The sequence below is a fragment of the Scatophagus argus genome, chromosome 8 (genome assembly GCF_020382885.2).
Source record: "Scatophagus argus isolate fScaArg1 chromosome 8, fScaArg1.pri, whole genome shotgun sequence".
Lineage (NCBI taxonomy): Eukaryota > Metazoa > Chordata > Actinopteri > Scatophagidae > Scatophagus > Scatophagus argus.
In genome coordinates, this window is record NC_058500.1 from 15622589 (window position 1) to 15635607 (window position 13019).

Below are 13019 nucleotides of genomic sequence, written 5' to 3' on the forward strand. Positions count from 1 at the left end.
TATTTATGTAGGTTAAATACCATGAAACTAAATATTTAAAATGTTAAATCTGTCAGTTGTTTTTAAATACCTTTTTCAGCCTTAATCAAAAATAAAACAGTTTGAAAAAAGAGATAAGCCATTTTTAAAAAAGACCTTGTATTTTGAAGACAAGTAATGCTTACAAAGGTATTTCTCTTTTCAGTGAAGACATTGACGGTCTCATTCAGACTGACATACTGTATGTACAGTTAATATCAAATTCATCCCCAAATACCACCTCCACCTCTACAGTCTTTATACAGTCTAAGTGACACATTATTCATCAGTTAAGAAAAGGTGAAGCTGGTCACATGCACAACTTCCTCCCACTACACGGATTCACACCGTCTTGTCAAAGGAGTCCATGAAATAGTACAAAAAAAAAAAAAAAAACACTGACTGAATGACAGGATTGTTTTCCCCCTCTGCTCTCGTCCTGAGAGTCAGAGGCTCCACCACAGTCCTCTTCCACAGCCATCCATGTGGCGACGTTCAGTAGTCTCCAGGACACACTGCCGCAAACATTACCCTCATCTTCTCTCCCACACCCGTGCTCTCACACCAGTGGTATGATAGTCAAGGGTGCCGGAAGAATGTTAAAGACGCGCTGAAGACGAAAAGGCTCCAGGCTCTTTGATCCGTCACCGCTGAGCAGCTTCTAGCAGCATCGCAAAATTTCCAAGCTCAGCATTTCTTCACAGAAGAAAGTCCCTGCTTTCATGGCCGGTGGAACCTGGAGAGACAAAACATGCAGAGAGATTGTGTAAAAGGGGAGAACCACAAACCATGAGAGCACAGGGTGTCTTTGTCATTGTGCCCAGCCACGACTGCAGCTATTAATCAGTGCTGTGGGGCTATTTTTAGCACAACCATTAAATGCGCTGAGGGGCTGGGCACGCACTCCTCCCACTGGGTCACTGTTACAGCTCAAAACAAGGACCCCAGCTTTTCCAAACAAGCTTAGCCAAGGACGCCGTGGCATTTTGTCATTTCTCTCTCTACGAGCGATGACAGCCTGTGCTACGGTAACACCCCCCCCAACACACACACACTTCGAGCAGCACTCCCATCTATCTTTAGCTCCGTGGTGTTCTATGGATGAGCAAGGAGAGCTAAATTTAGAGAGCTGCTTCCCAGAATAGTGCACACATGCTTTCTCAAACACATATTACACACAGTGCTGACCTCGTTAGGTGTTTGCTTGAGGCGTGCACTTCCATCTCAGTGCTTTTAAACTCGTTCAGCTCTTTTCGGATTGCAGCCTGTGGGGAAGAGGGAAAAACAGCATTAGTTCATCCCTAAGTACATCCTGAACCACTGGGGTGCTGCAACCTTTGAACAGCAAAGTGACAGCAGGAGGAAGAGAGAATATAATCAGCCTTAAAAACAAAAAATAAAGAGCATGACATTTTAAGATAAGCTGACAACAGCGTCATTCAGTGCTAATAGTCTTGATGGTCTTAGAATTTGAGAAATTCTGGAACAAGACTGGCCTAACTAGTAAACCTATTTTGGTGATTTGGTCAAGTCCAAATGATATGACAGGTCATAAAGGCTGACACGCATGCTGTTAATTCAAAAAAGTTTCCTCAACGTCAAACATTATATGTCCACACACAAACACACCTTGTCTGCTGCTGAGAGCCGCGTCCAGGGCTTGTCTGCTCTCCTGTCATAGTCCTGAGCTTTGGCCACCTCCACATAGTCACTGAAGCGGATCAGAATCTTTCTGTCTCGTAGTTCGTCTACTGTGGGCCGCTGGTTGAGCTGGAACGTGGAAGAAATTGGAAAAACATTTTATGGGCCGACTGCTATTCGGTGTTTATTAACCAGAGTCTCCCATGTGCCTCCTGTGTACGATGTTCTACTGGTGCTGTTAGCACAAACAAATGCTTTCAAATAAATGTACATTTGTACCTTTCTGTTTAGCCGCTGTTTGATCTCTCTTCTCTCCTCTTGCTCTGTCTGATCGTTTCTCTCTGGGGAAAAGAAAACACATTTAAAATTCATTCACTGTATCAGCGAGTACCTATTCTAAAAAATACTAAAGGCACTACAGGGATCATTTTTAATTAAATGATTTCATATCCTGTAATTAAATTGATATAAAAGATGTAAATACATGAAGGCCATAGGAAGTTTATCACGCCTTCTCTCAAACAAACTCACTTCCCACCAGTCTTAAAAGGCTTCACGGTGAAGGGAAGGAATGTGCACTCATGCGTTCTATTGCTCCTGAATTATGTACTACACTGGCCAGTGTGCGCTATTATCAATGCATCACATTGACCTGTTTTAAGTCGTTTTGATCAGGGCTTTTACAAATAAATTTACAGTGTATTTTAGCTGTACACGTTAGTAGACACGGCAGTTTGGAAACATCACTGGAGTGTTTGATCTTACGTTTCAGGATGTTCCGACTCTCCAGCTCCTCCACGTTCGGTCTCTGGCTCAGCCTCCTGCGAAGAAACACCAAAACCACATTCTGAACCATTTTGACTCGATCCGTCCCTGTCCTATCCTCTTTTAAACCGGCTGTAGTTTCTTCACTGTGCGCGTTCTCGAGAGGAATCCCCTATGTCTCCATCTCGCATCCAAACCGCGGCTGTGGTGCTTCGGCAGAGGCGCTCCCCACATCTGGAATAGTCGAAGAAGCGCTATTCTCCTATTTGAGAACTCTCCACCAAATTAATCTTCGATTTCAAGATGCTGCATCTCAGGTGCAGCCGCCGTCGTGTTGCGTTTACTGTACGTCGCCACAGGAGCAGCTCAGGCACTCCTCTGTACTATCCGCCACAGACTACAGGCGCTTTTGAACTGGGTCGTGATGGGCTGTCGTGGCGCGACTTCCCTAGTTTCCCTGGTTACTGCATGCATAATTTGTTGAAGGCGGAGCCTAATGGGCTCCCACTCACGGCATCCCCAACCTCCTCCTGCTGTACACTGGGCTACTGGCACACAGTCATTTTACCCACGTTGCACCAGTTTTATTTTTAGTAACAGAAGAGACATCTTTTTGAAGGGGAAGAGAAAAAAAGAAACTATTTCCAACAGGAAATAAAAAAGATAATTATAGATTAAACTACTGCAGCCTAGTGTGTGATATAGCACAAATTGAGAATTTTGTTTGCTATACTTTAAGCATTCAGATTTATGTATTTAAGTAGGATACATTTACTACAAGCTGTCACTTCACCATCAAAGCGTCCAAAAGGTCTCAGAAATCCAATGTTTTCCCGGAGTCCCCTGTGCGTGTGAAGTATTCATACATGGAGTAAATAATAAATGCAAGCTGCACAACAGGACTCAGCTCCAGACGGCATGTGGCACAGCACACAGCAGAGCACCTCCAGAGGTGGAAAGGACAGAGAGGGCAAAATGTCGCTGCATAGCAGGACTCTCTTTATTCCCTCAGTCAAGATAGCACTGGACACTTTAAAGTTCTGTCCTGTAAAAGATCAAAGTTAGGTCACACGTGCTGAGACCCAGACACCCACGGGGCAGGTGGCCTGATGTGTGTGTGTTTGGTGCCACTGGTTCACTGGGCACTGAAAAATCTCACAAAATTATTTTAATCTTCTGAACTGTGTTAATTGGTCTACTATTTGACTAAAACCAATTTTGCAGATTCAACTATTTAAAAGGCATGAGTACCCAGCTGCATTATGTAATTCACGTTTGTGTTTGTTCTACATCAGCGAAGCAGCAATAGCTGAGGACAGAAACTAAATTTGTATATTTTTATACAGTACTTAGTGAGTACAGACCATAAGTCAGTTGGTGTCAATTAGCACATGCGTGACTAAGGTCCAGCATGAGGAATAATTCAATACTCTGACTCCCCAAGCTTTCAAAAGGAAAGGAATAAAAAAGCTAAAGATAGTTGTTGAGAACACTTTATGCGTTTTACACATAGTCAAGATTTGGATCAGTTTCTGTTTGCATTAGTATCTTTCTCCTCTCGCCACTGATGAAAGGAGAACCCTTCAGGAGCCTAGTCTTTGCTCAGATCAGGCCACCAGCGTCAAATCATCAGCGGCTGAAGAGACCCTCACGACTAATGTGTTTCACGACTCTTTGATAAACGAACAAAACGTTCCCATCCTTTACAGTATGATGAAACAGAAAATCACTTCCAAAGCCCCAGCGTATACGACCATCCACAGAATTATTGACCAGGTCTCTGAGTTGCCTAGCAACAACACTTGGTATCTTTGAGACAATAGAATCCTCACACCGAAAATTTTCACTTCTGCCTGGCAACACGCTAATGTTTGAGCTGTATGTGCTTTACACAGAACCTGTGGCTATTTTTAGAAACCGTCCACCTTCTTTTATTCAGAGAGCTGAACAAACCACAGATCACTGTCAGTAACAAAGTCAGACACAAAACCTCATATGTCTACTTATGTCTATTCCCCAACCCCCAAACTCCAAATTTGATGATTTTCAATTTTTCTGATAAACTGAACGATTACCTGTTCCTTTATCAGTTCAGAAAATTCTCAAACAAGTAAAGCACTTAGAAAAATAAGATTTATAGTTGGATAATGCATCATCACAAAGCTGAAAACAAGGCTCTTTTTCTGCATGAGCGAATTAAAATTTGACTTGTTGCAGATGCATCTCCAGTCTTCCGCAGAAACAACTACTTTTACTTATGATACTTTAAATTCTGCTCATAATACATACTAGTACTTAGGGAAGGCATTGAATGCAGGACAGGACAGTGTGGTGTTAGTACTTTTACTTAAGCAAAGAATCTGAGTGCTTCTTCCACCACTGATTTGTGATAACTGAAACCTAAGACAACACACTGACTCACTGCACAAGTTTCTCACCCACTGATCTGGCTTTTATTGCTGAAACAAATATTTGAGAGGTATCCCAAGCATACTATGATGACGCATAAAGCCCCGTTGGCATAAGGGTTTCCATTTGCCACTCTGGATGTTCTGTAATAAAATCAGTTAGAATAGAAAGTCTAACTATGCCAGGGAGGAATGAAAAATCCAAACAAAGGAATGAAAAACCAATGAGTGGGTGGCAGAGGCTTTCAGCCCTTTCTTTTGTATCAGCTGCCAACTGTGCAGAGAGACAAAATTGGCCATTCCCAGCTTTCTTCCTTTTTCAAGTACAGCAGCAGCCCCCGCCCCCCATTATTTCTGCTGAGATGACTGCCTGACAACACATTTGTGGAGAGAGGGGAGCGCATGGGGAGATGCATTATTGAACAGTTTCAGAGGCTAAGATTAGAAACAGCGAAGTGCGGCTGCAGCACCAATGCCAGGCGGGGAGCCTCTAAAGATAGAAAGGTCATCTATCAGTGACACAATGGACAGGCAAGGTGTCACTGTCCACCATAAGTCCTGATGGTATTTTCTGCTTGATCGGCAGCAAATGTAACAGTAGGTTCTCACTGTGAGCTGCAGATCGGATGGAAGCCAAAAAGAACATATTGAATCTACGGTGGGAGTCACCCAAAGAAATCCAGAGGAGTGTGTGATGGATTGTTTTGTCATTCAATATGAATTCTCAGGGGAAATGAGCTTTCTTTCCCCCCCTCCTCTCCACCACTCCCAGCTATATTTAGCCAGGATTTCCTTAGAAAATGGCGGTATAGCTTCAATTTATGTAATTACTGTACTGTAGGATGAAAGCGCATTTTCTTGGATAAGATTGACAGTGTACGTGGAGAAATAGTTAAATAACTTACTACCTTACTTCAGGCTTTACAGATTCTGAAATATAGATAAATAACTTTTACATCAATATGGCTGCTTTAAGAGTACTTGTTGATCCCTCCTGAGATCATTCATTTATTATGTATTTGTAGAGAAATCTAAACAGCTACAAATCAAAGGAAGTAACTCAACTGAAGCCAGTGTTAATGTAGAATTCAGTTTTTACGTAACAAGCCGCTTGTCTCACTGCTGTGCTGCAGGCGGAACCTCTCTGTCTTTTAAGACACGGACCCTGCTGGCTCTTACACAAGCTACAGACTCCATCCTCACCTTTTCATAAGCTGTTCTGACTGTGAACTCGTGCGCACCTATGCACCTTTTTCTCAAATAACAATAAAATGTGTCATTCCAGTTAATCTAAGAATAGATCAGGAAGGCAGTACTCTTAGTTGTCTCACAGACAGACGATTTGTCTTCTTTACAAAGTGTGGGTGGCGCTCTGTGCTTGGCGGTGTTATTGCACAGCAGGTTATGTAACACTGTGTTGTACCCTGGTTTGATACACTGGTGTTAAAGAACCTGGGTCTTGTGACACATTCACATACAAGAGCGCTACTGTCAGTCTGTGGACATTACGTTTCTCAGTTGCATTAGAAAATGTTCTATTAATGTCCTAGCAGGGGAGCTCAGGTGCAAACGTCAGTGGTGGAAGCAGCATCTGTCTGTACTTGTTGCACTCCATAACCTGAGAATGATTGTTTTGAAAGCATCCAGGAATACACTAAACACCTTGTGCCAAAGGATTTCTGGGGCTTTATTCCATTTGGTTTGAATAGATAAATCATCTCTCTACGTCAGAGGATCTTCTCAGTTTTACAGCAGTTGCTACACTGGAATATGATACAAAGGATTTCCAGTATGAGGACTGGCCTTGAGTAACAAGTATAAGACTACACCCCAACGGTATCCTCTGAGCAGCAGCAATTTACACAACATAAATCAAGTCTGTGCAAAACAATCCACTTATGATCCGCTTAGGTTTGGTTTTTGTATCTCACCTCCTACTCTTGGGTGTTATGTAACTGCAGCAATTAAGCATATAGGTTTACCCTGCCCAGATCCGCCATGCCCTGTTGCACCGTGATTAACATGGGAATCATCAACTGGAGTAAACAGAGTAAATAAGGGATTGTAAAGAAGTCTAATTTAAAACATTTCATATTTCACAAAACAAAATCCATTGTACGACCCAGTGTTCAACAATGATCAATGCAAAATACATCACAAATACTCCAGAAACACGCATAGAAATGTAGAGAAGATTTCATCGCTTACTTGGCAAGTTTCATTTCAATCTGCTGACGAATTTCCTGGCGCTCCTGGTCGCTCCTTGCAGGGAAGATATTCCGGTCCTCCAGCTCCTGCTTGCTGGGCCTGTTTCGTAGTTTGACAGCCAGCAACTCCTTCCTTAGCCTGCGAGGAAGTGTGCCTGCAACCACGCATACACACATCAACACACAGCAAACTCTAACTTATCATCTGTTGTGGTCTCTGAACATTTAACTATATGCAAATTTGTACTGTAGATGAATAAAGCCTTCTATCACTCATCCCTAATGCCAGTGACCACTTAATCTTAGCAAACATCCACACCAAGTGATTGTTATTTACACTGCAGATAAGAAGTGTTTGAGCAAAGACACATTCCTTTTCTTCTCTGTACTGTAGCGTATTGGAGTTGAAATGAGACACTGATGATCAGTTAAAGTGCCACCACCTCTCCACTTTAAGGGTGTTTGAGAATGTTTTTATGAACAGCCTAAACCAGGCTACCGCTCCAAAGACTCAGATCTTCCTGAGCTCCAAAAGCCATAGATTCAGTGTCAGCTTTGTCAAGCTCAATATTTACTGAAATAATAAGGACATGAGGAATTACAGGAGATCCTTTTTTGTAGAGGGACCTGAAATACATTATTCTGTTAGCTTGTATGATTGCAGTAAAATTGCAATAATTGCTGTTTTAGATTGTTATGGTGAATGTGTTAGCATCAGTTGCCTACTTACACACCCAACAGCCACAGAGTGATATTAGATAGACAGATAGATAGATTACTTTCATTTTAACTCCTGGAGGAGATAAGTTCTTTAGCTGCTAAATGCACCACAATGTTCTCCAGACAGTCGCTGAATTTGTCTCTTGTTTCGTGATGATCAGAAAGTGGATTTATCATTGCATTTTTGGTCAAATATGCTGCCTGCTGTGGTTAAAATTCAAATATTATGGTCATTTTTTTTAAAATTCAACATGTACAGTGGCCAAACACAACACAACACAACACACTGCACTGTCACGTTTGCCACGTTTGTCATGTTTAAGCTTTTCAACCCACCAGAGATGACAGATTCATTCCAGCCATCCAAGTCAGTGGGGAGGCCTGAGGTATTGGAGAAGCACTGGTCCAGCCGCACATTCTCCTTATTCTCCTCCGCCTCCTTCTTGGGCCAGTCAGACCCTCCACCTCCCACACAGCCAACCCCCATAGACGATGTGTGTTGATTCTCGGAGCTGCAGGAGCGAGAGAGCCGTCCATCAGAGCACCACAGCCTCGGGGGTGAGCCCTGCTCACACCCTTCATGGACACTGAGGGGACACAGGCAGGAGGGCAAATTAACGTTGATAGTTGTGGGCACTTTCTATCCAAAGTGCCCCACAATATTTTCACGCTGAGCCTTTTACATACACACTCATACACAGAGGAACAATCTCTTGACACTTGGGCAGCTGGAGCCAGGGACAGAATCACCAACCTTCTCATTAGTGGACGCCTACTTCGTCTCCTGAGCCACAGTGACCCCAAACCCCAGTAAGACAACAAACAAACCAACGTAATTGTGTTTCATGGTATCAGTATGTCTGAGTGAGGAAGCTAACATCGAGATGTATGGGGGTCAATTTGGGGACTCACCTCTCCTGTCTGTTCTTGGAAGCAAAGGCTCTCTGCAGTTCCTCCATAATGCAGCTAGGGGGCATGGGAGGGTGCATCATTTTGCCTAGATGTGGAGACCCTGAGGAGTTGGCCAGGGGTCCTCGCAGTGGCAGGGTCATTGAAGAGAGGCTTTCTGTGGCCCTGGGTAGAGGCTCCTTGGGGAGGTACGAGTTGGGCAGATGAGTGGGGAGCGACACAGGGCCTGAATCTGGAAGGGACCAGATAAACATTGGAAGTTAGTTAACAGAATAGATCTTTTATATAGGTCTCTTATAATAGGTTTCTTTTTTCCCATTTTCTTATCCTGATATTTGATTGCTAGGTCATGTGGGCTGGAGTTTATCATAGGATGCTGAGCTGAAGTTTGTGAAACACATTTACATTTGGACTTCTGGGGATTTAGAATCTCCAGTTTAGTTGAGCTGCACAGCTGTTTAATATACTGGAAGAGGAAATTTGAACATCTGACGGAAACACCACCATTCACCATTTTTACCACCATTCTTTCTCCCTCATTTAGATTTTCCACAGTGAAGGTCATTTACTTCATTACTGTACTTAAGTACGGTTGTGAGTTCTGTAAGTACTTAGACTTTCAGATGCGTAGGAGTAATCAGTAGTTCCACCAAAGAGAAAATAGTTCATAGCCCTAAGAGGTAAAATAGGTCCAATATTTAAAATAAAAAAGTAATAAAAATCATTTTTTTCTTCTTTATATGTCATATGAAGCATCTCATGACACCTCAGGTTTATCTGGCTGACACCCAGGTTGGAAACAGCTGGACTAGACTAACAAATTGTAGAGTACAAAGTAGATGTAACAGTATTTGTGACTTTTCGCCACTCATTTATTCAGTTTTTCTTAAAGTTTTGCTCGGCTATAGTTGACACTGAGCAGAAACAGGTTTCATACAGCCACTCTGTGAGTGCACATTTCCTTTATAGGAGAGACAAGAGACTCACCATCTCCAGCACTGAGCTGAGGCAGATGCTTCAGAGGTACTTGTGGTGGGGAGGTTCCTGGAGGAATCTCCTCCTCTGGTCTGTCTTCCATCTGCTCCCCCACATCCTGCAGCCCCTCAGGTAAATCCCCAGCAGGGTGCACCTCCTCTCCTCTATCCTCCTCCGGTAGTGGTATGCTCTCCTCCACACGCTCACAGTCCTGGAGAGGGGCAGCTACTGGAGAACATCAAGGAAGGAAAACTAATGTCACTGTTAAAAGGAGGACAGTTGGTCAAAACATCTTACAAAGGAATGTTTTGAAGATCATGGCGGTTATAATTAACATGGCTAGTGAAAAAGAAACAAGCATACATAAGTTTGAACAATATTAACTGGAATTAAAAGCATCACAAATATTATTGAAATATAACCTGCAGAAGCTTTAACATATTCTAAAATGAATAAAACAGTAATTCAGTTTGTAACATTTTTTTCCTACCTACATTGGTTCTACTGGTGACAATTTCTGCAATGTCCAACTCTACAAAATGAACTGTACTCATTTCTACATAAATATACTGAACATTGGAGACCTCTTATGGTAGACGTGAGAGGAGGCAAAGAACATCAATGAATTGTCTTTGCTGCCCTCTAATGGTTCATCTGCAGAGTATTAATCCACACACAAATGTCTCAGTTTCATCAGCATCATGACTTTGTGTATTGAATGAAAAATGCTCACTTTATATTCAAACCTTTACTTATGTTGCACCAACTTTTGTTGTAAGGAAACAGCATAAAAAATCCCTCCATCCTCATTCAGATTGGATTCAAGCATTTTATCAAATTGATCACAGGAATCTTATACACTCTCATATTGATCTTCTATACAGCTGAGGAAAAGACACTCACACACCCTAATAATCAATTTTTCCCTTGATTGTTGCTTTTTACAGCTCTATAATATCCATTGATTAGTTGACTGTGAGTATAGAGCGGGACATTGTCCTACCTGGAGGGGGCTGCTCCTCCTCAGGGCCAAGGTATTCCACGCTACTGACGGTAAGGTTCGGGTTCAAAGGTCCCCCAAATCCTCCAAGCAGGACTGTACCATCTGAGCAGCAGCCCTGGGTGGGGGAGCTCGGGTCATGGCATAGAAGGCCGCTGGATAATGCTACATCTGTGAGAGTATAAGAAGGTATGAAGCTGTCGTGGTTTCTGTGTTGTGGACAAATAAAATTATGTGACACTTACATGAATTATCTCTCACAGAAAGGAATATCTGATGTTGATGCTGCTCATCTTTGTTGCTTAATCAAACAGCCGAAATCTTACTTCCTTGATTCCTGATGAGTGCAGTGACATTCAGTCTTTATGTCACCTTGATTCAACAGCACTCTCCATTACAGCAAGAGCATCACATTTAGCTTTGTGTTCAGCAAATATAATGCACCACATACTGTAGGTGCCTGCGGCGCCTGCTTTTAAAAGCAGACACACAAGGTGACTGTCCGAAAAGTCAAAGTTACTCTTTGAGTGAAACTGATCACATTGTGGCATCATTTTACAAAATTATAATGTACAAATTAAAGATTAGGAGCTAACTGTCATTAAAGACTTTTTGTTTTACAGCTTTCTCTCTCATATGTATCTCAGGTGTTACAATCAAATCATAAAACTAAGCGTCCAGGTTTGCGAGAGCTAAATAATGGGCAATACTTGAAAAATCCAAGATGATTTTGGAAATACCGTTGGAACAACGGTAGATGAATCTTATTATCTTTTCCTAAGCTAATACATTAGAGATGTGGAGAAATTAGGGAATTTGAATGTGTCAGTGAAGGTTCTCAGTCATCCAGATCATGGGCTGAGTAGTAAATTCCCAGGGCATCTGGACTTGTTTGGGTGAGAGGTGAAATGTCTTGGATGAGAAGCGAAACGTCTTCAAGAACCCTAACGGGTCCAGATGCCCTAGGAACTTATTACTCGGAATTTCAATGTGTGTGCAGCTGTTCTTGGATGTGAACTCGAGAATCTACATTCACCCATCCAACCTTCAGGAACTGTACCTGTGGAACTCTGCTTGAGCTTCTCATTTTTCTTTTTCCTCCACTTCCAGGGCTTGAAGATGCGCCCCAGGGTGGCCAGCTTGCTGTTACGTCGGATGGGTGGAGTGTGAACCCCAGACACCAGGCAACCGGTCCTCAGCACCCTCTGCTGGTCCACCAACTCTACTACAGACACAGCGGGGATGGAAAAGAGAATGGTTGTTACAAGAGGATGACATGTGGCGAGGAAAGAACAGTACGGGTGTGTAAAAGAAAGCAGAGATTGGACAAAATGTGCGTGGCGAATGAAGGGATGTAGAAAACAATTACCAAGTATATAAAAGTAGGTGAGAGGAGACAGAGAAAAGAGGGAGAGCAAGACCAGAGCACAATTAGTATGTTCACCTTACTGAATAAACCATGATGGACTCCAAGTGCTGTGCACAGATTGAATTATAAAGACTAATGTGATAAAGGCACACTCCCTCACGGCTGTTTTTTCCCTGCAAATCCCCTCCCACTGAGCTATACGTCATATATCAAAATAAATAACTCTCACAGTCCAAATTTGGAGGGAGCATGAGAGCACACAGACAGATCTCATAAGACTACAAAAGATGCATTTCCCCGGAGACCAACAGGTGTGCCAGCCTCACTGTTTTCCCAGAAACGGCATTCAGCTCGGCTGCCTGATAAAGCAGGGCTAATTGTTTTATTGTGTCAACCGTTTTATCCAATAGACTGCTGTGTTATTCTGCTTCAAAATATGTTACCTGTCTGAGCTCACACAAAGACACACAAGTGATCAGTGTTTTCAGAAGTGCATCTTTGCACCATTTCTTCCATATGACCACAAAACAGGCACAACACATGGCAGCCAGTAAACTCTGCTGTGATCAGCCCACATTTTTTGGGTGTGTCTGAGTCTGAAGAGGATAGGTGAACCACATGTGCTTATGTTCTTCATGCTTGCTTTATGCAATGCTTGTTGGTCTTTGAGGAGTCCACATAAAATAATAATAATAATAATAATGATAATGCACAACTGCTAACCAAACATACTATGAACATCATATTGTGAGCTGATTTTTCAAATGCAAATTAAGAAAAATGAAAAAAAAGTGTCTTAATAGAGAACAGTTCGGCATGTAGTCAGTTCTCCACAAAATGAAACTCAAAAACCATCTCTTCTGAGAACTGATTCTTTCCAACAAATGATCCACAGATCCACCATATGAATATCTCTGGAACAGCGTGGATTTAAACACTGGTGTCATAATTTTAAAACACCACCATCAAAATACTGTTTGTATATGTTTTGACTTCATGAGGCCACA

At 42.4% G+C, this 13019-nt stretch overlaps 1 protein-coding gene across 2 annotated transcripts in view; it reads right to left on the reverse strand.

Annotated features, from left to right (window-relative positions):
• Window positions 1-121: 121 nt before the first annotated feature.
• Window positions 122-13019, reverse strand: part of phactr3a (phosphatase and actin regulator 3a) — a 30710-nt gene continuing 17812 nt past the window's right edge. The window contains exons 2-12 of one of the 2 annotated variants that reach the window (XM_046397363.1): window positions 11704-11868; window positions 10647-10814; window positions 9656-9868; window positions 8672-8900; window positions 8096-8346; window positions 7041-7194; window positions 2425-2480; window positions 1939-2000; window positions 1648-1788; window positions 1207-1283; window positions 122-754 (exon numbers count right to left, since the gene is read on the reverse strand). In XM_046397363.1, the coding sequence (XP_046253319.1) occupies window positions 739-754; window positions 1207-1283; window positions 1648-1788; window positions 1939-2000; window positions 2425-2480; window positions 7041-7194; window positions 8096-8346; window positions 8672-8900; window positions 9656-9868; window positions 10647-10814; window positions 11704-11868 (1532 nt within the window). In that variant the 3' untranslated portion in view covers window positions 122-738. Of the gene's footprint in view, window positions 755-1206; window positions 1284-1647; window positions 1789-1938; window positions 2001-2424; window positions 2481-7040; window positions 7195-8095; window positions 8347-8671; window positions 8901-9655; window positions 9872-10646; window positions 10815-11703; window positions 11869-13019 lie in introns of both variants that reach the window. The other variant, XM_046397362.1, reaches the window with a different exon arrangement.